Source organism: Pholcus phalangioides, unplaced genomic scaffold (assembly GCF_987345545.1).
Source record: "Pholcus phalangioides strain wild (caught in Gottingen) unplaced genomic scaffold, Ppha-v1.0 ptg000003l_1, whole genome shotgun sequence".
NCBI lineage: Eukaryota > Metazoa > Arthropoda > Arachnida > Araneae > Pholcidae > Pholcus > Pholcus phalangioides.
The window spans coordinates 24,524,113-24,551,871 of NW_028301596.1; the positions used below are offsets into that span (position 1 = coordinate 24,524,113).

At 37.8% G+C, this 27,759-nt stretch overlaps 1 protein-coding gene across 2 annotated transcripts in view; it reads left to right on the top strand.

Moving 5' to 3' along the window:
• The window catches only part of Ptpmeg (protein tyrosine phosphatase Meg), a 595,691-nt gene that overhangs the window by 14,861 nt on the left and 553,071 nt on the right, over positions 1-27,759 (top strand). For both annotated transcript variants that reach the window (XM_089247192.1, XM_089247198.1), the window contains 2 exons: positions 17,405-17,528; positions 22,381-22,494. In XM_089247192.1, the coding sequence (XP_089103318.1) occupies positions 17,406-17,528; positions 22,381-22,494 (237 nt within the window). In that variant the 5' untranslated portion in view covers position 17,405. The remainder of the gene's footprint in view (positions 1-17,404; positions 17,529-22,380; positions 22,495-27,759) is intronic.

The window sequence follows — 27,759 nt, forward strand, 5'->3', positions numbered from 1 at the left end:
AATAAAATATAAAATTTGAATAAAGCATAGCATAAACACTGGAAGGAAAACTATGGAATGATTTGACATTCTCTGATTCAAGATGATTCTTGACCTTCCAAAATTTCTTCAACTGCTTATATATGTGCATTGATATAAACAATCTGCTGTAGGCTACTCTTTTTACAACAGATAAGTGGTTAAAAAAGTTTATTACATTATATATATAATTATTTTTCTGTTATTAAATTATCTAAATCACTAAGATACTCTTATTGTGCATAACATTGAAATATATCTAGCTGTCAAAATATTTTGATATTTAGAGTATTTACTAAATTGTAGAACTAAAATGCCATTTAATTTGGCAGTGCTAGCTTGAACATCAAGCTTAAGAAACTCCTGTAATATATCCTTAGTCAAACTTAGTTTACTCTTACTTTTGCACTATGATATGGTATATTTATTGCAAAATAAATGCAGTGGTTTTCCAGTTGAAGCTGTATTTAATTTTAAATGTGCAAAACAAATGTCAACCATATCAAGTCCTGTTGGCTCTGCTGTGGTTGAAAATACTCTTTAAAACTCTGAATTTATACACCCTCAGTTCTAAGAAATTTTTAGCTGAAAATGAATGAGTTTAATTAGTGTAGGAACAGATTCTGTGTGAGAATTTTTACATGGAATAAAATTTTGGGCAGATCAGAAAATTTAAAATATCAAAATAGATTCTCAGTAATTATAATTCCGAATATAAAACCCTTTAATCTACATAAAAAAGTGTTTTGTTACTTAGCATATCTATCAGGTTGAAAAACTATTTGACAACAAGTTTTTGACTTTTAATACTGATTTAGTTTCTAAATTCTAAAACCAAACTCTGATGCCCTATCATATATATTTTGAATAAGCAGCTCTATTTCACGTAATCAGTAGCTTAGATGAAAATGAACCACAAAACTATATTTTATATGTTCTAGACTCTTATCTCTTGTTGAAAAATTCAAAATTGCAAATTATAATTAATATTTTAATTGTAATAAATTCATGTTTAAAAATAAAACATTGCAATATGCAAAAAAGTAAGTTTTTCCATCATTTTATATACCTATTGTGTTCAAAACATTATCAAAAAGCATTCATTTAGGTTTCTGACGCTCGTCATGTCAAAATCTGGTTTTTGTCGTGAACCCAACCCTGGTGTAGACTTATTGAAAACTTTTAATTTGGTTTGTAAAAAAACTTTGATTAGCCATGTAATATAAAATTAATCTTAAGTTTCTATGTGTTCAATATTATTCATAATATACGCATTTCAAAACGGGTAATTCTTTTGGAAACACCCTGTATTTGCTTTCCGTTTTAAAGGGCGCTAGGTATTTTGATTTGAGTTCACCTTCTCTTCCCCCCCCCCCCCCGCCCTCGAACTTCAAGTTATTCATCTGCCTATTTCTGCTACAGAAATGCTTAATTAAAGCTGTGGAATTTCTTCGATGTTCTTTATGGGCCCATAATTAATTTTAAAACATCCTAAACTATATGAATTTATGCAGTTGAATATTAAAAGACATTATGGTGACATTAATTTTCATGCCTGGGAAGATATAACTAAAAAGTTGAAATCAATGTTATTGCATAGATATCATAGATATCCAAGTCAAAAGTAAGTCCGGTTAATTACTAATAAGTCCGAGGCGAATTATAAGTTACTTATTATTACTTACAATTGAGGCCCAAAAACCATTGTTGCCTGACAGTTTTTCATCCATTTTGTGCATTTGCCCATGTCTGACAAACTTTTAAAGTAGCCTATTCAAGATCCCATTTCTGAGATCCCAGATTCTGATCCCATTTGGTATATATGCAAAATTTGTTGATGATCGGTCTAAAATTATAGATTTGTATAGAAAACACAGACAGAAAATCAATTTTATATAGATTATGAAATTTTATTTATAACTATTTATTTAGCATTACATTGGAACACTAAAGTAAGTAAGTTTGATATATTGTGACTCAAGATTTGAAAAGAACCTCGTCCTCATTAATTCATCGTTTCAGAGTGATATGTGTATGAATGGATGTGCTAAAGATGTTTTACTGTATTGTTATATTTCATTTCACATATCACAGAATTTTCTACCAGCCCATTAAAAACATGTATAATATAATTGAGTATAAGAATGCAATGAAATTTATTTGAACTCATTCTAAAATTTTTTGTGACTTTGACATCTCTGAGTATTGCTGAAATCCACTTTTTACGAAGTGCCTCATTTCGTGGGCAGCCAAAAGTTGAGACTTTTGGTTCATCTGGATAATTTCCTCTTCATTCTGGTATCATGCATAAATACACCATCGTTTATTTCTTTATGTGAACTCATTTGATGTTATTGCAACTGTGAAATATGCTCTCATTTAAAATCACATAAAACAATCAGTCCATATAAAATATTTCTTTCTTACGCAATTGAAAACAAAAAATAATTATATTTAACCAGTCAAGTGGTTACAACGGCATTTTCCGTCATTGCCATACGTAATGTTGGTGCCTGCGACGGCAAATGCCGTCATAGACTTTTTTCAGTCTTTTTCACCAGTCAAGTGGTTAAGGCGGCATTTGCTGTCGCTGATATACTAATGGTGTTGTCTACAATGCCATTTGCCGACACGAAGACTTTTCTGCCTTTTTCACAGATATGATCAAATAATTTGCCATACATGTGCTGCCATCTCTGTACAGCCATCCTTCTACTTTATTATCTCATCACTAGATGGAGTTGACAATTATATTTCAAGGTCTGAGATTATTATTACATTTATGTCATGTTTTGCAAAGCTGCATCCCCATCAATTTTTTTTTTTCCGATTCCCTTACGAAGATGCATCTGTTTTATTACTCATATATCTTTTAGCAAAGGTTCAACTACTACGGTTCCACATAAATCCATCAACAGCATTTCTTTTAGTCACAGGACATTATGACCGCCCCTCCCCACTTTCGGGGTGTCATATCATGTCTCGACACATTCGAGCTATAAAAAACATGCTATAAAAAAATATTTTAATATTTCAAACTTCCAAGAAAAGGGAAAAAGCGAGCGCATCTTTAAAAAAAAAGTGGGCACTGCGGGTAACGCTCGGAGAAATTAATTGCACAGTTGACTGGTTAACCAATAAATGACTATAACATATTGGTTTGTTTTTCCACCAGTTAATTTCAGTAACACTCGCTGATATTCAAACTAATGTCACAAATTGTACTGAGGCTTGTTTACATTGTGGTTTTCTGTCAGCACTCAATAAAATAAACCTTTTGTTGCATTCAAAATTTAAAAAAATGGATGAATTATTACTAATTTTTGTTCCCTAATTTTATTAAAAGTACACAAGCAAACAACACATGTGCATCGTTCAGCGACCACAAGGAAAGAAATTTTCCCACCACTTAAAATAATATCGCCAAGCCAATACAGCTTCTATGGCAAGAAGCATGTTTCACTAATCGCCAGGAATTCTGTCATCTGTGATAGGTCTTTATCATTTATTCGTGGAGACCCAGAACTGAGATCGCTTCCACCTAAATTCACTGCGTCACAGCTGTGTGTGGTAACCCATTGACTGGCAGGACAGGCATCTTCAATCCCTTTTTGTGGCAACCCCTTTATCTCTAGGACCAGTATATACTTTCATATTTCTTCTTTTTTATGCTTTTTAATATTTGTATCAATAGTTTATAGCAGGGTTGTTTGGTTTTACAAAAAATAAAATAAAAGTTGCCTAAATATCATTTATTTCCTTGAAAAATATATTGCTTCACTATTAGTCAATGTTTCATTTTTATCAATGACATAAGATTTTATAAGTGGTTTTTTTCAAAAAGTCTTATAAAAGTGGCCAGAATATATATATATTTTTCATATGAAGTATCTTAAGGCGGATACACACTACACTGACATGGCATGTTACCACACCTTAATGCGTGTGATATACGTTCCACCAATGAGTCTTCTGTAGGAACGTTCACGCTGTGCTGACACGACGTGGTAAAGTCTGTGATGATGTAATCTGACATGACGTGGTAAAGTCTGTGATGATGTAATCTGACATAACGTGCAAAAACCTGTGCACACTACTCTGACGTGACGTGGGACCACGTAGAAATGCATGCGATATAAATTCCACCTATGAGCCTTCTGTAGGTACGTTCACACTGTGCTGACGCGACGTGTGAATGTGTCAGATTACGAAATCCGACATAACACGCCTTATTACGTGTCACAAAAAAATCAAATCGTTCAGATTTTCGTCAGTCATGTGATGGCATGTGAAGGCACCATATTTGTTTTCCTCGTTCTTTTTGCTTCGTGTTTGATCAATTTTGTTTTTTGCGTTTTGTTTCGCGTTTTGATTTATTTAAATTTTTTTCGTGTTTTCATTTAATTTGTTTTTGCTCGTGTGTTGATGATGGAAGAGCAACTGATCGAACACGTTTGGTCAAATTCTCTGCTCTATGACCCTACCCACTGAGAATAAAGAAATCAAAATGCACGGAAACATTCTTGGGACGAGATCGGAGAAAAACATGAAGTTTCAAGTCAGTAAACAAATTTTTATTTAGTCTGAAATTGTAAAATTAAAAAAGTGTATTTGAATATGAGATTAATAAATATATACATTGCGATAAATTTGATGCATGCGATTATTATACGTAATAAGTGATTATAGTGACGGACTCGCGATGCGAGGATCCGGGTTCGAACCCCACAGTGGTGGTCGGCTGAAGTTGGTTTTCTGTGGTTCCCAACTTCAAGGCGCAAATGCGAGCCAATCTCCCCGTTAAAAAGTCTCGCCACAGAGAGCAACAGTCCTACAATGAAAAATCATTCAATCATAACACTTCACTCATAGTTTGAAAAACTGGTGGCAGATGGCAGCACTACACATAACAAGCATTACAGAGAAACAAAATAACTTCACGTCAGGTTGCACTACACGTACACGCACATTCCCTCATGTACCGATTCGTGGGGGGTTGAGGGCGGGGTGCATGTGTGGTGTAGCAGTAGTAGGTAGGGTAAAAAAGGGTTCGGGGATAGTAAAGTTCCCCTCTTCTTCTTATCGGTCGTAGGTCCTCGGCTGTACCTCCACTACGATTCCAGGGCGAAATAACTGGATTCTAGACTCCCAAAAGGAAGAAAACAACACTTTATTCAATTTATTATCCAACACCTCCACGAAACCGTCCTGTCTCTTCGGTACAAACTTTTACACTACTACTCTTTTTCGAATGTCTCAACTCGTTCTCGTTTCTCTCTCTCGCGACTCCTGTTTATCCACGGCCTTTTTCCAACCTCTTTTCTCCTGAACCTTACACGTCCCATCATCGAAAAGCACATCCATCATTTTTAAATGATGATGATGCTTCAAGAGCGTAACTCGGTTTCTCACTGCTACTGTGACAGGGCGTCGGCATTATCTTGCGTATCACCCTTTCGGGACCCCCAGGCCAACGCATGACGCTATCCGGTAGGCGAGTGTTGTACCGTGCAGTAGCAGCTACTTTGGCGGCGGCCATACCACCCTTGAATGGCAAATAACGGTTGTTCATCCAAGAGTTTATGGGGTGGTGGTCACCACCGGCACAAGAGAAGGATGACCTTTCCCTGCCCTGATTCCTGGGTACGCCGTTGTTGACGATTGAAGATTTAGCCGGTTGGCTTCTGGTTTTCTCGGTCTTCGAGTGCCGGTTCGTAGCTCTGTTGATTCCTTTGGCAAATGGACACGAAAACAATCGCCAGTCCGATTGCTTGGACGTTTCCTGCCTAGCCAGGAACTGGTTCGTTGCCGATCTCCTCCTGTTGACAGCATGACCATCGTCGTATCGTTTCGAGTTCATCTCCTTGAGCTGCGAGGCCTTGCCCTCGGATGCGGACACGTCCCGATTGGTCTTGCACTTGACGAGGGCGAGCGTCTTCTTCACCATGTTCCCGTTGACGTAGGGACAGCGCCTCGTACAGACATATGGTATCTTGGATCCTCTATTGACGACTGCCACGTCGACGACTTCTCCGTGTTCTGATATAAACTGCGACACTGACTCGGGTGTCATTCCCTTGGACGGCATGTTGCAGACCGGGGTCATTTTAGCGCATCTGGTCTCGCAAGCCGGTACGGGCACAATACAGCGCACTTTAGTGCCTCCTCCGTTGACTTGGAATTTGTTCGAGTTCCTGAGACAGTACCGGACGACCCTCCAGTCCTTGGTCAGAGTCTTAACCTTCCTGAAAGATGAGACCAACCTCAGGCTGATGTAGCCCTCCTTGTTTCTCTGGATTTGTTTCAGCAGAAAGTTGTTCTTCATGATGTTGAAGTTGGTGAAGTAGCTCTCGACTTGGGATATGATCCTCTCTTCAAGTTCTTCGTTAGGTATGCAAAAATCGTTGTTATTGCCGTTGTTGGCCTTCTGTTTGCCATCGGCAGATGAAGTACACACACCGTCCCTACGGCTCGGCTCATTGATCGGACTTGGAACTGGTACCTTTTCCAAGAGTGCGTCGTATGCCGTCGGACATATTAACATTTCATTTATCAAGCAACTCGACACTGCGCAAGTAATTGGCACGTATCCGTGTTTGCCGTCGCTGATCTTCATCATACATATTCTGAGAGGGGCTATCTCACTTTCGCCAAATGCGGACTTGATCCTTATTCTCCCCTCGCCTTCACTGTCGTCGATTTCCACCAAATCAGATCTAACGACTGAGATCTGGGTCCCAGAATCAACTACGCCTCTTATTGTCTTCTGACCACATTTCAAACTCACGGTCTGCGGTGTGTCAATGTCCGCACCAACACCAGCTGCCGGCACCGTGATATGTGCTGTTAGAACTGTGGTTTCTTCAATCGTGTCCCCCTCTTATGTCTGGACAGAGTTCACCTGGGCCCGACTCAGTGGCTCCTGCTGGCCTCTTGCAGAACAAAACCTTGCTATATGGCCTTCTGCTCCACACGCGTAACAAGTGACTGCAGCTCTCTCTCTGGAATTCGAACCCATCGTCGCCTTAGGTGTGAAGGACTCACCCTGAAGCCTCTGGTTTCCACTGGCTTTCCATCTCGGATTTTGATGAACTGGTCTTGGGGTTCTCGTTCTGTCACTAAGGAAGGGTGTCTTCAGAGTCCTCTTCACATCATCGAACCTATCTAGTTTCTCCGATAGCTCACTTGGAGACACCATATCACTCCATTCGTCCAGATAGTGTTCCTTAAAATCTGCTGGGACGCGTTTTTTCATTTGATCGGTGATGATTAAATCTCTTAGTTGCTCAAACGTCGTGACCCCCAAAGCCTCCGTCCATCCATCAAAATAGGTACACAGTTCGTGGTAGAAATCTCTCCAAGTGCCCTCTTGATTCTTGTGGCACGAAGAAAACATCTGTCGGAACTTCTCTGGGGTGAGTTTGAATCTCCGCAATAACAATTCCTTAACTTGATTATAGTCCTGTACTTGCTCTTCCGGCTCGCGGGCAATTAACTGGTTCATCTCGTAGGGTAGAAGTCCCAAGAGCTCAGCTAACCAATCTTCCCGTGCCAGGGCTGCGCGACGAGCTTGCCGCTCGAACAGCACCAGGTACAGACTTATGTCTTCTTCCATTCTGAACTTTTGCATCATGTTCTGGAAATCCCGGCTGGGGGTTCTGCCGCGCCCAGCTTGATTATTCTCCTCTCTTATGGCTCCTGTCTCGATCCTCAGTCTTTCGAGTTCATGTTCCATCTCCTTTCCTCTACGCCGCTCCTCCATCTCCTTCTCTCTACGCCTCTCCTCCATCTCTTTCTCTCTACGCCTCTCCTCCATCTCCATCTCTCTACGCCTCTCCTCCATCTCCTTCTCTCTACGCCTCTCCTCCATCTCCTTCTCTCTACGCCTCTCCTCCATCTCCTTCTCTCTACGCCTCTCCTCCATCTCTTCTCTTTCTTTCCTATTGCCTATAATCGTTTTCAGCATCTCTCTGCACGTCGCTTCGTTGTACAGTTCACTTTCCTGTATGGTACTCACTAGTTGCATTAAGTTGAACTCCGGTCGGACTTCTAACCCCAAGTTGGCGGCCATGGTCTCCAGATCCTCCTTGTTCCCCTTTGCCAAATACGCCATCTTTATTTATCGTCTCGATACCGCCGTACAATACCTGCTCCTTTTTGCCTGGGCAGGATTGCCCCCCCCCCCCTCCCCAGCACCGGTTGTCGGGTTGACTTCACGAAAAAAAAAACACAGCGTGGGTGCTTGACGCTGCTACTATCCTTCTATACGAACCGGGTGGTTCCACCGTCGCTAGGACACTCTTCTTCGAATTCAGCTCGCAATCTTGAGTCGTTGAAGCTACGACCTCATCCTGTCGACTGCGCCAGTAAAGTTCCCCTCTTCTTCTTATCGGTCGTAGGTCCTCGGCTGTACCTCCACTACGATTCCAGGGCGAAATAACTGTATTCTAGACTCCCAAAAGGAAGAAAACAACACTTTATTCAATTTATTATCCAACACCTCCACGAAACCGTCCTGTCTCTTCGGTACAAACTTTTACACTACTCCTCTTTTTCGAATGTCTCAACTCGTTCTCGTTTCTCTCTCTCGCGACTCCTGTTTCTCCGCGGCCTTTTTCCAACCTCTTTTCTCCTGAACCTTACAGGGATCCATGATGTTCTTAAGTCAGCCACCTCGTTGGGCAATTTGCCTGTTGTGGCGTTGTATTTGTATTATGTACTTACTAATCGTCTTGGTGAGTTTGAAAGTTGCTCTAAATTTATCACTTTTACCGGTGATCATGCATAGTACCCAAGCATGATTGGTAAATTTAATAACTAATAAAACTTGTAGCTTTTGCTGGCGATTATGCATAATAACATGTGGTGCGTTGTTGGTAAACATGATAAAATGTACTATATGATATACATAATTCATACATGTATTGTATCATTATCTCAGAGTACGATAGTAAAAGTTATTAAATCGGTGCACGATCGTAAAATTTGTTGTCATTACATCGGGGTACGCTCGTCAAATTTGTCATTATATCGGGGTCTGTGTCACGGTGGGAAAAGTAGGACACTTTCCCCCCCCCCTTTGACAAAGATGCCTGACATAATTTTAACCCAGAATTGTCATGTCAAATAAGTGAAATTTGCTAAATGTAAATATAATTGTGTTTGTCGCGTGGAAAATATTTGAGCTTCTGTCTTTATATTATTGTGGAAAGCTGAGCCGAATCTCGTGGTTGTCTAGTTCCTTTCCTCTTGTGTTATCATTCTGTCTGATATTCATAAAATGCCCGAGATCTGAACCACAGATTGTTTGTATAGAGTGGACACACACTCTTTATGCATCACACTGTATGTGTTTGTCGGAAAATCCTAAATATTAAATGCTTTGCTTTGACATCTCAATCATTTGAGCTCAACAACAAATTCCTTGAATTTTTCTGATTCTTCCTGTAAAATTTTGAGAAATTCCGAGTTAAATTGAACGAGAAAATGTGTGTTCTTTTGAATAATATATTCTTTCTTTTGTGAGAGAGACACATCTAATGATCCACTGATAATCAAAGATATTATCGCCATCTTGATGAGTCAGTTTTTCTTGTTCCCACACGAACGGCGTTCGGTACATGTAAAAGGAAGATAAGATTCCTTTTTCTTTCTTTTTTTTCTCTCTCACTTGTTCGTAATCTGTTGTATATTTTTTTTTATATACTTGAAAAGCCGATTTTCGCTTTTTGCATATTCCAAGTCTGTTTTTTTTAATAAGGGAAGCAAACATTTTTGTTAATCAAGAGTTTAATTTTGAGACCGTGTGAGTATTTCAATTTTAAAAATTTATATATTTTTTTCTTTTTCTCTCCACTGTTTCCAATGCTTTGAAGGAAAAAAAAAAAGGCTTGTGTTGTAAAATATTTTGAGGGAGAGAAACTATAATGTTATATATGCTTGAAATTATTCTCTGTCATCGAGAAAGTGTTGAATTTGAATTTTTTTAAGAATTTCCTTTGTTTAGATTTAAATTTTTCGGCATGTCGCGAAACAAGAATATTTATATATGATGTCGCATATCGTTGGAAAGCTAATTTTTTTCCCCACACAATGATGTTAATGTTTTTTTCATTTTGATGAATATTTATGCATTTAATCCGGAAATCTTATATTGAAAATTATTGTTGTAATTATAAACTTTGCTGAAAGCCGTTCATTTTCTTAAATCGACCCCGTATTGAGAGAAGATGTTTTTCTTTTGGTTTCATGTTTGTGTTCGCGCCTCGTGATACAATTGGGTAAAATTTTGGATGACGCAGTTTGCGCGACAAATTAGAGGGTGCGCTTTCTCAAGCCCCGCCCATCACTCAATTTACATATTATCACTGAAAAACTTTGGAGGTGTGCAGTTCATCGGGACCAGTTGCACGAGGAAGAACGCTCCCGCCGTTGAAGAATCCCCCGCCCCCCGTAACCTGAAGATCCCCTGAAACTCAAATCCCAAGTCAAGTCACTCAAACCCCTATGTAGTTCTGAACTGCCAAAAAGTCGTAACATTGAAGATGTAAGCTCAAGAAAAACGGTATGAAGGTATGAAGCATTGTCTCGTCATATCAGTTGCTCCCAACTGATCCAGAAAGGAAGGTTTATTGTCATGCCAGAAAGATGAAGCCCAGCAGCTGTCTCTTGCAGTCCAGTCTAAGGATGCTACTTCGTCCATGTCCACACTACCCCGAGTGGTAGTACAGATGGAGAACTTTGATGCTCCGACATCGTAAAGTATGTGCACGGACCGTCGCTTCAGCAGATACAGAGGACATTAATCGTTTAATTCGCCAAGCAGATTCGCCAGTCAAAGGATGACTTATGAGAAAACGAACTGTCCGTACTGAGTGTTCAAGTTAAAGGGAACTGTTCATCGAAATCCGGTTTGTCGTCAAGAATGAAGTGACCTTAATATGGGAGATAGTGAGTAAATTTTCTCTTACAAATTTTGTTGAGTGGTCAGGAAAAGCCAAACTGCAGTAATATTTAGTTTCTTGTCTTTTGCAATCAAATAATTTTTCGATAAGTAAAGTAAGGTATTTCAGCATCGTTTTTTTCTTTTTGGTATTTTGTTTTTGGTTATATGAATTAAGAATTAAAGAACCTAATGTGCATTTAGACCTCTGTGTGTTGACATATTATTTTTTCTTTGTGACTTAATTGTTTAGGTTAAAATGCTGTAGTACATATTTATTCAGGAGAATTACTCACCGACACACAAAGGGTTATTGCGGACACTGTAACAACTCAAAAATGGTACCCCACTAATATGATCACCAGGCCAAAAGTTTTCTTTCTTGGAGTACTGTCAACTTGAATAGTACGTACTCAACAAATTTTGCACCACAACATAATTGGTGCTGTGAAAAACAACCAATCATCACATTGGTGCCATAAAAAAAATCCATAAAAACTTCAACCGTCACATCTGACTATATTCATCAGACATAACTCATTTGGAATTTTTTTTCGGTGTTTTATCTTGTATAAAAGGAGTAATTTCAAAGTTTGCACTTACAATATTATGGCTACAAGTGGTAAAAATATCCATTTGTTGAACTTTGGTTGACAGGTCGGTGGCTGAAAGCACCGATGGGCGGAGATAGGGGGGGGCCTGGGGGCATTGTCCCCCCTCCCCTCCCCCCAGCGTCAAAGGTGAAGTTGACTGATCTAATGTATATATGCATACATGAATTGACATCATCATCATCGTGCCCCCGGAAATAATGACTGTGTCTTCCCCCCCCCCCCGACTTCCAAGTCTATCTCCGCCTATGCTTTCAGCCAGTGGGCGTCAAAAATGAGGTTCTATGTATACTCTATCACCCACCATTTTATGACACGAGTACGAGCACCCCTCAGAGTTAATAAAATTAATTTAGATATCATTATTTCTCTCACAAAAAAATTCGAGTCACGCTGCCGTAGGCGGATATAAACTTGAAAGTCTGGGGGGGGGGGGGACGATTATGTCAATTCATATATACACAAATACATTAGATCAGTCAACTCCAACTTTCATGCTGGGGGGGGGGGGTATATCTGCGCCCATGCACGCACCAACATTTTTTAAACACTTCCGATGCTCTGCTTTTCGGGTATATGTATTACAGTCGGCTGTTTCGAAGGGTATTGCTGTTCCTATTCCAATCTTAAAAATTACTAGGGATATTGGCAACTAAAGGCCCTTTCCCCTATGATTTTAAATAAAGGTAGTTAATGGAGACCTAGCTGGGCCTCTGCCAGGATGGCTAAAAAGGTCTACTGCACAGCACCAAACGAACTCTCTCTGGTACGAAGTGGGGTTGGTTATCAGTCCGACAGCTGTCACTTCTATCAATTCAATAGACGTTGCATGTTAATAGTCGCCGCAAGCAGACTTGAATTTTAGAGTTCGTAGATTGTAAGAGAGAGAGAAGGATGGAGAGTGTTTTTGTAGTTGTTTGACTTTGGTTTTTTTTATCCCTTTGGGTCTCTCTCAAACCGACTATAAACAATAATATAGTAAAAAAAGGAGCAGATGGCTGTGTTGTTATGTTCAGCTCACATCGAAAAAAAGCTGTACCATATAATTAATTTTCTAACGTGAGTTCCGCATGGACAGGTTCAAGTAGTGTACGGCCAGAATTACACTATAAAAGTTTGATAAAAAATACTTTACAGAACTTGAAAATTGCATTTAAGTTTTATGAAAGAAATTTTCAAAAACTTTTATAGAGTAATCCCGACCTTTGTCAATAAATCTTCATTTTGAGAAAAATCAAAATAGTAGAATGTCTCAAAAAACAATAGTAGGTATCATGACCAATGCACACAACAGCTACACTTCGACCGATGGTGTAAGGGCTGAAATACACTAAACTGACGTGGTGTGATTTCACGTCATGTCAGGGACATTGTGAATTCTGATTCGTGGAAATTCTGTGACATGGGAATTCCACGTCACATAATTTGTACATCACAGAATTTCCACAAGTAAGGTTTCACAAATTCAACATCGTAGCGTGTTTCGGTCTTAATGCATCAGACCAGTGTGCACACAGTATAATGTCTGATATGATATTGCGCCATCTGATGTCACGTGATTACACGTCACAGCAGTGTGTATCCGCCTTAAGTTATTTAAAGTTATATATAAAAGCCAAAATTTCTCATTCTTACAACATTTTCTAACCTTTGGCTACGTTCTGATGCTCTATCTTTAGCAAATTCATGAATGAGGATTGCATCACACATCTAAATGTAGTGGTGTATTATCTCACGGTTTCTTTTTCCCTTCACAAAGAAGCGGCTACAGTAGTGACACTATCATGCTAGGGGCAGGTGGTCCTATAATCCAATAAATACACCAACTGTCCTTAAAGACAAAGACTATAGTCTGTTTCAGGTTAACTTTGCAGTGAAGAGGAAGCTACGAGGGAACCGCACACTCATTGCTATGACAACGGAAGCCTCTTGACCTATGTATCGATGCACGACCTCGGTAAGGTATGGCTGATTCTCGCCAATCTCGCAGAAAAAAAATATTTTTTTCGTATAACATAATGCTTGTAGAAAAAATTTCAGTCAGTAACAATTAGCTAATGAAAAAAAAAAAAAAACATTGTCAATACTTTTAGAAATTAAAGTGCGGTTAAGGAAAAATTTAGAATTCTTTTACTCACTTTTATTGCCGCAATTTCCGTCGCTCACCCACCCGAACGCATATACGTCGATGCCACTTGTTATCACTACAGTTTTAGTCATTTTTTATGGATTCCCATTCTATGGAATCCTGACTTGAAGTTGTAGAACTATTGGATTCTCTATTACTTATTAATTGTTGTTGCTTCAACATGTGTTCCATCAGGCCATCTGCAATCCAAAATTCCTCTTCCTTTCAATAACGTGCTTTATGCATTATTGCCAAAAAGAACGGAGAACGTTTTAGCGTGTCTATCTCTGGTGGAAAGATACAACTGTCACAGAAGGAAAAAATACACTGCAAGCCTAAACCATTGTGGGTCTCTCTCTTGCTTATTTATATTTATCTGGAGAGACAGCCTCTGTGTGTGTGCTGTGGGGGAGAAGTTGGTGTGGACGCAAAAGAGACATTACTTATGTCAACACCCTCCGCTATCGGCTATTGGAATTCAGAAACCACCCCTATCCTACGAACACGGCAAGAAATAGATAATTTTAAAAAAGGGGGACGCCGTAATAAAGAGTTAAACCGTAACCTACACCCATAAAGAGAGCCTCTCACAACGGTATCGGCGCTGTCGTGAAAGAGGGACACTTCCTGTAATCTATGAGTGAATATCTGAATTCGTTGGAGGCTATTTTCGGGAGAAAAAAAAAAAACTGAATATTCGTCGTAGGCCTATAACTACATTCAAAACTGAATGAAAAATTCAACAAAATGACGATATATATATATAATTGTGCAACCAAAAAAAAAGCGCGACAGTGATATTGGCGGGGAAAATTTCTTGGAAATCGCGCCAAAATGTTCTTGAGCTCGCCATGGATTTTTGATAATGGTAACCAATATTTTTTCTAATTTAAAAATTTTAAAGGAATATACATTGGTTCAAAACGGTATTTTTTCAGTGTCTTTTTCGAAATCATAAAAAAAAATTCGAAATATTCTATATAAATGATCATCAGAAACCTCCGATGTATGGGAACTATATTTTGTGGTGAAGGAATACACTCTCTACCTTTCTCTTCACTGCAAAGTTAACCTGAAACAAACTATGGTTTGGTATGTAGACAGGATGCCCTTGTAATTTCTGGCTGTGGGGGGTTACTCAAAATGTCATAAACAGTGGCCAGATTGCAAACTTTGGTGAATTGCAATCTCCAGCACATTCCCTATATGTTAGAAGTTCCTCAGGAATATTAACGGGGGGGGGGGCGTGTTTGGTTTAATAAAGCTGAAATTGCAAGCACATCCACATTATGACCATGGCATACTCCGATTCTGTTGTTGGACAAGAATTTTTGTGCTTTCAACCTCATAGCCAGAACACGCTGTGGACAACATATTTAACATTTCTTGAGTAAGTTGTAGTTATTTGTTCAATTACTTCATTTTTTGTGATGTTTCCATGAATTATGAAATCGTGAAATGCTATAATTAAGGTATTTTGCCATGGCTGGATATCGTTTCCATTCTGCGAGCAATTTCCAACATGTTGGATGATGTCATTAATTTTACATTTTTAAGTATTTTTAAGTGTTGTTTTCCCTTTATCAAATAAAGTTGCATTTTTTCCAGAATATTCATGTCAATTTTCAAGTCATTCTGACAATCATTCTTTTTTTACAGTGTTTTGAAATCAGAACCTTAGTTATAATCACCCTGTATATCGTAAGTCATTGCTAATTAATCTGCATTATTTATGCTTCATTAAATACATTATATTCACCTAATTTTTATTACTTTTTGCAAAATAGCTTCCTGATTAAGTATACTGAAAGTAACTGGAGAAAACCCTTTATATATTATATGATTAATAACAACATTAAAGGAATTTTCAAACATACAGTAATCCTTTGAGTAAAGCAAAAAATAATTAAATTGCAAAAGTTGGTTTTTGTTAAAATGTAATAAATATTTATTGATTAATTAGCATGGGAATAGTGTTAATTACATTAATAAACATTTTATTTTAGTTAATTATTGGAAGTTTGAATGATTATTCAGAAATTTCATTGTTTTTAATGTTAATACTATTTAAAACAAAAAACCGGTTTAAACAAAAAAAACCCGGTTGTTTGGTTTTTTTTTACCAACCCTGGTTTATAGCCAAGTGAAAATTTCCCTTAGTTTTTTTTTTTCTATTCATGACATTTGGAAAACATTGATTCAAGTCTTACAACACCAGTTGCCTCGTATCAAATTTTGTGTTGAAAAGGGTCAGAAGAATGTAGTCATCACGTGAACCTCCTTTAAAATCAAAATGGTAAATAAATTCACAAATTAAATTTATTCAGAAAATAAGAGATGAGTGTTTTTATTAGATGTCCTCCTAGCTATTTTTTTTATTTATTTTTTGACAAATACAGGGTGTTGCTTTGAAGTGGGGACAGACTCAGGGAGGCGATATGTATAAAAAGAAACAAAAACTGGTATCACAGACTACGCGTTTAATCTGTGAAAATTGCAAAAATACTTATAAAGGGTGTGATGTTGAGTGTTACAAAAAGGCCAATAATAATTGGAAAAAACATTTATTTGACAGCATGATTACGACACAGCCTGTGGTGTATAATAATAAGTACAAAAATCATTTACCGGACAGCATGATTATGTAACATGACGGCATCCAGGTCATGTTTTTCTTACTAATCTTAATACTTTTTCTAATAAGAAGTATTCCTCCAAGACTGTTAGTTCACCAGTAAAATGGCATATATGCTGCTACATATGCACTCTGTATAATTGAAAATTATTTTCACTTTACCATGTGATTCAGTTCAGAGACATCTATTATTTCTAAAAAGCACATGTTTTCAACATGCTTAGTTCTTGATAAGTGTTGCAAAACGTAAAAATGTCTTTCTCCTGGCATTACGTAACTAGATGAAAGGTTTGATAGGGAGTTCTTAAGTTAGGGAGGGGGGGGGGGGACATAAAAGTTAAAAAAAATCAAATTTCTTGGTTGCAATATCAAGCTGCAGTAATATTTTATCTAAAGACCTTGCTTTGAGAATGCATTTCAAGCTCTAGCAAAACAAATTCAAAATCTGTTGTCCCCATAAATTTGACGAAAAAAGAGAAAACAAAAATAAAAATGTAAAGAAAAAATTATGCAGAGTATCAGTACTTGTCAGAGTTGAAAAAATGAACTATAAAAATAGTGTTGTTATTGGCTTGTCTAGCATAAATATTAAGTTGAGTGCCTGAAACAGCAGGTTAGATGAAGCATTTTGCCGATCTCTTAACATGGTTAAATTTGAATTAATTTTTTCAACCATAAAATTCTAAAAAACTTCATTGCTGACTGTCAGTGCCGTAACTAGGCAGGTGCAACAGGTGTAGCACCCACACAAGGCCTACTTATGGGCCTTTGTGGGTTTGAGAATGGACAGAAGGGGCTTAAATGTGAATTCTTGCACAGGGTACAGGAACGACCATGAATGCACTGCAGACTGTATTTCATTTATTAGCAGGTTAAGAAGTGCCCCTAAGAATTTTTTAGATTTTTTTTGTTAACTTTTTTTGATAATTTTATTTTTTTCTCTTTGTGAGATATGTAAGAATCACAAATCGATTTTGAGCAGTTATTGAACCTTATTTGAATCTTGATTAACTTGATGAAATGAATTTTTCTAATCAATATCATTTTTAAAAATTCTATTAATGTTCCAGAATGCTCAAAAGGAGTGTGAAGGGAACTACCCAAGCATCGGATGTTCCTCATGAAATGGCTGGAAGAAACATCAGATGTACCATTTTTCTTCTAGATGATTCTCACAAAACTTTTCAGTTAAGTGTTAGTAACTTCAATATAACTTTTTTTTTATACTAGCCTGTTATCAAGATAACTAACAATTAGCAATCTTGTGTGTTTCAACAGTCGAAACAAAAAGCAGCTTAAATCACGAGCATTAATAGGAATTCTTGGCTGCTAACAGCACTCTAAATTACGCTAGTGGTTGTCCCAATAAGCATCTGGTACACTTCATTTCCCTAATGGATAGCAATTTTAGTGTATGTATTTAGATTATTTTTGTGCAATCAGTAGATAAAATGTGCATTCATCATTCCATAAATATTTATTGTATAAATTTCTGACAATAATTAAAAAAATATTCAGGTAATAAACTGATACAAAATTCTTGATAAGAGTCATAAACTGGATGCATGATCTCCTGTGTGATGTCAGAATGAAGTGCTTTTAACCTTTTTCTTTTTCTCTCTCTAACCTCTCCTCGTAAGAAATGAAGTAAAATTCTTTTTAAACTCATTAATTGAAGGCTATTATCAACTGCAATTATCAGATTGCATTTGAAGGACATTAGGTTTCTACTGCTTACTTAAGAAAGCAAGCACTGAGATGTAGGTTTATTGTCATGTGACAATCTCTAGGAGTGGAAAATCTGTTACAATTGCTACAAACCAAACTGCTACAATTTTTGACATCTACATCCTGCTAAAAACAATTTTGAATATTCCCCCCCCCCCCCCCCGTTTGCTACATTCTGCTAAAAAAACGCCAAAAATTTTCCCTTAAGAAACTTTGATGTTGCTTCACAATAGAAGCTTACTTTCGATGCCGTCATTTGTTCTCCCTGCAATTTTATTTCTTGGGGCTGCAAATGGAATTAGATTGATGGCCCCCTCCCCAGGATTCGGCGCAGAGAACTTATCGAATGGGATCAAACTACGTGAATTGCAACTAATCCACAGAACAACAACAAAATAACAAAAACCCTTCAATCACTGTTTCCAGCTATTTTTTCAAAAAAAAGTCAACTCCTTTGATTCATTTTCACAAAACAATTCAATCGGAGTACATCTGTTTTCACTCCCTATTTTTAACTGATTTGTGATTGCTCCGTGTATTTTATTTTCCAGCATCTTTAACAGATTTTCAGTCTTTCGTTTTCCTTCCAAGTTTTCTATTATTCATTTTCTGCTATTCATTCTCTTGATATGCCATTTCCTTTTATGTCATTCACCAGTATGTTTAGTGTTCAATTAAAAATGGTTTCAGTTGTGCATTAATTAAAATTACTTTGTCTAGACCATAGTCGTGGTTGGTTTGAAATGTATTTGATGTAAGGTTCCAGCAAAGCTTATTCAAGCATACAAGCAGAGGTCAATAAAAATTCACAAAACTTCTCTTTGGGTATGTGGTAGACACGGAAAATAATATGGTAACATGCTAGCATCCCTTAGAGCTACAGTAACCATTTTTGTCACATTATCATATTCTGCATATCAGGGTTAATTGTATTGGGATCTACAGTTTATAGCTGATTCCAAAACAGACACAGTTCCAGAGGACGACAATCACCTCTTTCAACATCTGAATATTATTAGAAACATTGGTCTGTATCATAAAATATGAGATGATCTAACCTATGGAATAAATCATCCTGAGCCTGTACTTTTTTTAATGGTCATCCCATTCCGGCTACATTGCTTTGAGATTGAGCATTTATACCGACAGCTATAGGGGCTTCCACATCTAGGGATGTGGTTTGCCTAGGTCGTTATTTTCTATGCACACCCGAGTCAATTTTTCACATGTCTCTTTATTAAAAAATATATAATAGCCCCCGTGCAATCATGTGAAGGAGCAGGGAAGGCTCGAGACGAAATTCTCGCCTGTGCTAAACATCATTTTGGTGCCTCTCTGGCATATAAGCTGCATGAGTAAAATTATCTGGGGGGAAACTCAGATTTTTGTATATGCCATGAGTAATATGGTGAGAGATAAGATAGGCAGTTAAGTCATCAAAGCTCTTATCCTGGACTTCATATTCACTTCATATATTTACACATATTTATTGTACACTATCTTGAATTGTGTTCCAGCTAGATGAAATGAATCATAAATTACAATTGTTTCTGTAAATTATTCCATCCAATACAGTCATAATTTCAAACCACAACCATGGGCTAGACCAGTGATTCCTGACGTGGGTGTTAACGCCCCCCTGGGGGCGATAGAATGCTTCAGGGGGTGGTAGAAGATAACTGGTATAACATAGGATCCTATGGGTTAGATTGCATTGGGGTTGATGGGAGAAAAAAATTTCTGAAGAAGGGGCGATGGGACATAAAAGGTTGGGAAACTATGGTCTAGACAAAGTAATTTTAATTAATGCTCATCTGGAAACCATTTTCCATTGAACACTAAACATGCTGGTGAATAACGTAAAAAGAAATGGCATATCGAGAGAATGAATAGTAGAAAATGAATAATAGAAAACTTGGAAGTAAAACGAGAAACTGGAAATCTGTTAAAGATGCTAGAAAATAAATACATGGAGCAATCACAAATCAGTTAAAAATAGGGAGTGAAAACAGATGTGCTCGGATTGAATTTTTTGTGAAAATAGAATCATTCTCTTGAATTTCTAATAGTTTAATCATTATTCTATAGTTTAAACCAAAAATAATTTAATTCTACAGTTTAAGTTAAAAAAATTAGGTCTATACTTTTAATCACTTTATTAAATTTCTGAGAACTTCGAATAAATATTCTAAGAATAACCCAGTAAAAGAAGTCATCTCAAAGTATGTTGAATCAAACTGAGATGATGATCAAGAGTGAACTCAAAAGCAACACTTATTGCTTTAAATATGAAATTAGTAAATTCTGGTAAAAGAAGCAAGATCAAACATATATTCAAAAATACTTGAAACTGAAGAGAACAAAAGCACAACTTAGACTTGTATCAGTGACAAAAACAAGAGAAATGGTTACTTTTCTAATTAGTGTGTCAAGCCTCTCCTTTAGTAGTTTTTTTTTAAATTAGTGATTATCAAGTCTATACAAGCTAAATCTAAAAACACTCATTTTCAAATTTTTTTGAAATCTGAAATACCATATGAATATACCATTGTTTTTGAAATCTGAATGATCATTTTTTTGGAACTAGAAGATTTATAGATTATGTTTAAAAACACTGGCAGACCTGCCAACTCTCCTGATTTAGGCGGGAGACTCCGGATTTTTCATCCTTCCTCCTGCTCTCCGGATTTGTTAAAATTTCACCGGATTTTGGCAGAAAATTAGATTTTACGCGAGCTTTCACGTTGTCGTGGCGTCAATAATTACCATCGTCATTAGGGAAAACACCCGTAGAGAACAGCCGTAGTCATTTTCATCGAGCAGCCATAAAAAAGTCTCTATGACCGCATTTAAGCAACTGGCAAAGACGCGACTTTGTTTTCGTAGCATTTATCGGCAATCGTTTATCAGGGGCATGACCTTCGTTGCCGAAATTCCTGTATAATCGTTATTGTATTCCATTAACAGCTGCGCGGTAAACACGTTTTTTCGTCCGCAGCTTTGTAATTTTAATTTTTTAAATTGTTTCTTCCGATTAAACATCTTCAGAAAGAAAATATAAAACTTTGAGCTATATACAGCTAAATATAAAGCTTTTAAGAATTCATATACCCAAGATTATCAATCACTGATAGCATCCACGAAAGGAAACACATACTTTATGAACAGTATGTAGATGTGATTTCTCTATTCTGCATGAAAAGACTGGCATAGAATTATATTCTTCTCAGGGGCAATGCAGAACCTGCCTTGGGGGGGGGGGGGGGGAAGAATGTAACTTTTTCTTAATTTATTAAAAAATATTTTTTTCGAAAAATGTTTTTTTATCGAGTCTATGAGTGTCGGGGGGAGGGGTACCCCCCTCGGGAGAATTTCTGGATTTCAAAAGTTGGCACGTCTGCACTGGGAACACAAGTATATATTCAGCCATTTTATAGCTATGAGGGTTAAAAGTTAAGCCCGAGTCAGACTCTGGCTTAGTCCCCTTGAACAAAAACGGCATCCTGAGTCGGGCTTAGACCCAAAAGTGTTAAGAGAGAAACTCGTGTTGGATTGACATTTGGCCACAATGTGCGCTCCAGGACACAACCATTTTTACAGAGCCAACTGAAGATATTATGAAAGACATTGTCAATTTAGCGAAACAGGTAGGTGGAGAAAGGCTCAATGATATGGATATAGAAGTCGAGCAGCTAATTAATAGCAATTCAGAGGCATTGCCCGAGGCGGAATTAATGCAGCTGCTGATTGCTCATGAAACAAGCAGTACTAGACAAAGAGCATTTTCAACGTTGTTAAGACATCACTTAAGCTCATTGCTCATTGATAGAGTATTATTATTTGTGTACTGTATAGGTATACAGATAATGTGAAAAATAATTTGATAAACAAAGTTTTCAATGCAGTGCTATGCAATATTTTACTAATTGTAAATAGCACATGTATTCAGGGCCGGAACTAAAGGGGGCAGAGAGGGCGATTGCCCCGGGCAGAAAAATTTAGGATTGGTAAGTTTTAAGGGAAAACAAAGAACACCATTATATAAAATTATCAAATTCAAAATTAGTGGGAGCTGCGAAATCGTGTTCTGGGTGGAAAAAATCCTTGTTACAGCCTTGCATGTACTTGACTACCTATCATTACCGATAGATGGGGGTATATTTTGTACTGCTGCTCTGAAGTCTTAGAGAAGTTTCACTGCACTTACTGTGCTGTGGGGGATATGGAATTATTATAATTGCATGATCAGTAAAAGTATTTGTATTTTGTGTAGAAAAGAAGGAAAGAATGAGCATGATTTTTTTTTTCAAATATATAGAGAAAAGCGAAAGGACAAGTATTGCTAGATTCTGTGTTTCTACATTTGGAGCTATTTGAACGGGACTATTTTGGGCTACAGTTTCCAGAACCTGATAGTATTCATGGTTTAATGGTATGTGTGACTTTTATACAATTGACCTGTTAATAGCATTTCTAAAACTAACTTACTTTGACTTGCTGTTGAGTTGTATCATGGGCAGAGATACGGGAGGGGGGGGGGAGACAGAGCATCAAAGGGGAAGTAGACTGATCTGACATATATATGAATTGACATCATCATTATGCCCCCTCCAGACTTCCAAGTCTATCTCCGCCTATGAGTTGTATTAAATGTTCCATGTTTTTTACCTTTCCTCGAGGAGAATGGTCAGATGTGGCAGAGCTTGACCACTTTCAAACTCACAAACTCATTCAGTTCAAAGTTAAATCATGGTTCCAAAAAAAAAATTATATATTTAATAAACACTTGGGCAAACACCTTCATAAATATAATCTACTCTATAGGGGCAAGGCCAGACTTATGGGAGGGGGGGGGCGATACAAAATTTCAGGGACCACAATTTTTCCAACAGAAACCCTTTCCTTCCTCAGCAGATGTTTTGGAAACTTTTGATTAAAATTTAATTTTTTTCTCACTAAACTATTATTTATGGTCAAAAGAGGCTTTCAGTTAAAGGCCCAGATCCCACTGCGTCGCAGCAACACTCGGGGGGGGGGGGAATTGAAAAGATATAGGTTTATACTGTACGCGTACCAATACGTCGCCGCTGGTGGCGGACGCAGCGAGTTTTCTGTTGCGAAAATTTACATTTTGTTCGCGGCAAAAGCTTTTGTAACCTATTGGAAGGTCTATTGTGCATTCCCCCAATGCATTGTCTCATTGTCTACTTCAAAGGAATTGCTCTTCTTCCAAGGTTGCAAGAAACAGAAGGGCTGAAAGGGAAAATCAAACCACTGAACTTGGCGCTTTATTATTGTATTTTCAAACTAAATGTCAGATATTTTTTTTGACGTAAAAACATCATCTATCACAAACTAAGCTATATAATTAAGATAACTTACTGACAAAAATTTTCTTGTTCTTTAGACATTTTGAAATTTGCATAAAAAACCATACTTGTTGGATTTTCTTACTATTGCCCCCCCCCCCCCCACAGTCTGCTGCAGAGCCCCCAGGCATGGACCCTTGCATCCTAAAGCTGGGGCCATCCCAGATTTGTGTCGGGCCTCAGGCCAGAATTTTCAAGGGCTCTCACAAATGAATTTAGAGTGTGCAAAGCAGGGCCGTCTTAATAACGTCATGGGGCCTCCGGCCAAGTGATTTTTCTGAGACCCCACGGAACCGGTTCTTATTTTTGAGGCCTGCTTGGGCCCATGCATTAAGACAGCGATGTCTGCTTCAGCCCTGTTAGCTTCCTTGGGAGGGGGGGGGGGGGCATGACTTTAAGTGCAAATTTACGGGTGCGTTTTCCTTCATGCATACCTGTAGAGTCAAACCTGGTTATGACAGCATTCATGAAATTACGTTATTTTTTCGCTCATTGAAACTGAGATAAAAGCAGGGTGGTCTTAATACATGAGCCAGGCCCCAAATGCATAAGGGAGTCCATGCTACACAGAAGTGAAAAAAAAAACTATAAATAATGTTCGGAACCAGGGCGGTAACTAGAGGGGAACAGGTGGGTCTGATGTCCTGATCACTGGACGTGAAGGGGCACCAAATTCACCCTTTAACTGCTTCATACCATGCACCACCCGAGCACAGGCGGTTCCCAATTCAAAAACATTTACGTGCTTGCATCGGATGCTCTGCGAAGCAGGATCCTTTCTTGCTTCCCAGTCTGGGGCAGGTCGTGCAAGGACAGCCAAAACAGCAGGTGTGGAAGACAAAATTTTTTAGATGGTGGCAAATCAGCCAACTACAAGCACACGAGCTGTGGGCCGCAGCCTTGGTGTGTCACAATCCTCAACACGGCAGGTGCTGAAGGGTGAGAGGTTGTAACGAGTCTAAGCATTGAATGAAGAATTATGCTCGTCGCATAGACTTTGCACGCTGGCTCCTACAGCATAGCGCAGCACGCCAAAATTTTGCGAAACTGTTCTTTTCTCTGATGAATGTATTTCCCACCTAACTTTCCTGGTTGGAAATTGCCGTATGGAGAGACATATGGCCAGAGTTGGTGTGCGGTAAAGTAGTTGTGGCGCTGCGATTGTTAAGAGAAAGTGTGCGCTTCCAGAGAGAGAGAAAATAATTCACATTGATCTTGCTTCCAGCACTTGACAAGGTTGTACCACCTAAGTACAAATAAATTTCTTGCTATCTTTTTTGTTGTTTTGTGAAGCAACATCTTCATAACCAAACTTTTAAAACTTCTCTCATCATGACCGAAAGAATATTCACAGAATATTGACAACTAAATTGGGGGCGATTATGTAAAAAATTACTTTGTTTAAATGTTTCAGGCAATGAAAAGTGATTTATATTTCATAATATAAACAACATTAGTAAAAAAAAATATTTAAAAGAGAAATGAATATTCTTGATTTTTTTCCAATTTTTATATCCCTCATTCTCCGAGAATATTCTCACCTCACCTTCCAGTAATGGAAGAAAACCTCGGCAGGGCCAGGTATTATAACTAATATATATATATATATCAGGGTTTAAGCTGGATAAAAATTCCTTTCGCAAAAAAGCGAAAATGGGGGGAAAAGCTTTAGCAAAATGCTACAATGCTAATGTAATGATTGATGGTTGGATGTCTACTTATTTTATACCTCCTGTATGCATTTTTGCAAAAGTGGCTACTACTACTTTTGCATTCTATGATTTTCTTTCGCATTTTGCAAAAAATGCGACCGTAGCTTAAACCCTGATAAAGTACCTGAAGATGTCACAGCGTTACTCTGATGCCTAGGAATGGTCACTTACTTGGCAAAGTTTATATCCAACCTCTCTCAAAGAACCGATCCTCTATGTGTAAGAAAGACACAGAATTGGTTTGGGACAGTCAGTATTTACAGGAATTTGAGAAACTAAAGAGTGAAGTGTCATCATTGCCAACACACTAGTACTTTGATGTAAATTCCCCTGTGACATTGTCTGTAAATGTTGGTAATCATGCAGTAGGAGCAGTTCTGATACAAGATGGTCGACCTATGGCATATGCAATGAGGACAACGGAATTACTCCCATATTGAGAAGGAGGCTTTTGCTATCAAGTTTGGTTAAATTCTCCCAGTATGTCTGAGGATGCAAACACTTGACAATCGAAACAGATCACAAACCGTTGGTATCGATAGCAAAGAGATCATTACTCTGTGCACCTCCTAGACTTCATAGACTGATGTTAGATATCTTGGCATATCGACCAAAAATTAGCTTCAAGAAGGGAACTCAAAAGTTCACATCTGATGTGTTAAATATACACTGTGATGCCAAAATCTGTAATGAACCATCACCGGACATGCACCTTCTGTTGAAAGCAATCTAATTTTAAATGATTTCACGTGCCGCAGTCATGAACAACTATCTTGGGAACTCTATATTGTTTTACGTTTGGTTGGCAACTTTGCTCTGCTGTTTGTTTATCTTCTCGGACAATGTTTGTTTCTTAAATGCGCGCACACACATCTTCATGTATTAAAATATAATGATCACACTATTTCGCGACCTTGAAAAGTAGTTCCACTACTTTTAAGTGCAAAGAAGTACTATATTATATTGGTATAAAATATATAATCCTGTGGGCTATATCACAAATAGGCTGATGAAATATCAAGTTGTGTCCCTGAATGAGTGGCTATTATACCCAATTTTCTGATTTCTGGGGGTTTTTTTTCCCCCTGCAGGTTATTTCTATCGGAAATTACAGTATTTTTTTTTTTTACAGAACGTTCACAGCCTATTCCTAATGGCTTTTTTTTGTTTCTCACTGAGAGGTTTGTAAGCCAAACCTTTGGTGGGCAGACTTTCTTCAATAGCAATAGTGCTATTTGATCATCATGCACTGTTTTTGCAATTGTTCCTTGAATCAGAAAAAAGCACTGGCAAAGACAAAAGAGGGTATTGAACACACAACATCTCTGAGCATCTTGTGGCAGAGTTTGCAAGTATCTCATCGACCTGGGCTACCATATTCCACTGCTATGTAAGTAGTAATCCACAAATACCCATGGTTTCTTTAATCATAACACTTATACACAGTATCACTGATCTCGTTTAAGTAATCACATTAAAATTCAATGAAATAGAAGAAGCTGTCAAAAGAACAAGAAAATAGTAAAAAAAAAAGAACTCTGGGTCGGATTTAGGGGAGGGGCAAAGGGGGCAACTGCTCCAATTTTAAAGGGTAACAAATATCACAAAAGAACAAAAATACCGTTATGCAACCATCGGAATTTGAAGTAGTGGGAGCAGTCAAATCATGTTTGCCCCTCCTCACAAAAATCTTAGTTATGATCCTGGATGAAATGATCTTTAATGATAAATAATATTAATGATAAAATATAGAACGAGGGGAAAAAAACTACTCATTGTACTTGGTCAGCTGCGTTGAGTGAATTTCGGGATACACCATTCCCATCCGAAATGTAGAATAGAACGAGTGGTTTAAGGAAGAGAAAGAGTAAATTTTCCTTCCCCCCTCATGGTCCATGGTTCCAAACCGGCACCAGCTATAGTAAATATGAAAAAAATTATTTATTTATTACTATTTATTCTTACGCTTCTGCAGAGTAAAACAAGACGAGCTTCACACAAGAACATAGCAAAAACTACACCAAAATCGCTAGATATTGTGGTCTCAGAGGAGCAAAAACATAAACATGAAGTCAGTTTTTAGCATTTCACCATGTAGGGTTTTTCTGGAGCATGCTAAATATATATATGTTTGCTTGTCACATGATGTTATATGACCAGCTCTGATTGCAATGCTTGAGAGCGATTATGGAGTGCGGAATCTTGAAATTTTCGGTGAACTCACCAATATACAATGACAGTCACATGTGGGAAATTTCCCTTATGTTTTTCCTTCAGCATTAAACAAAAAAAATGTTGTTCAATGTCGATGCCTTTCTCGAGTTCTTTTGACGGGTGGTAGTTTTTCTCATGTGGTTCAAATGACTGGAATCCCCTTTAGCCGAGGTCAGGAACAAAAAATGGGACAACAGGACATTTATGAGTCTCAAAACTTTAATTACTTGACATGTTTTCACTTCAACTCAAACTTCAAATGTTGACAGCTTGCCACGGCGACCTTCAATTGGCAATGCCCCAGAGAGCCTGAATGTGCATGGTTTGAGAAACACTGGTGTAGTGTTTCGGTTCTTTTCCTTTAAACAACTTCTAAAGAGCTGGATTTTATGCATTTCAGCT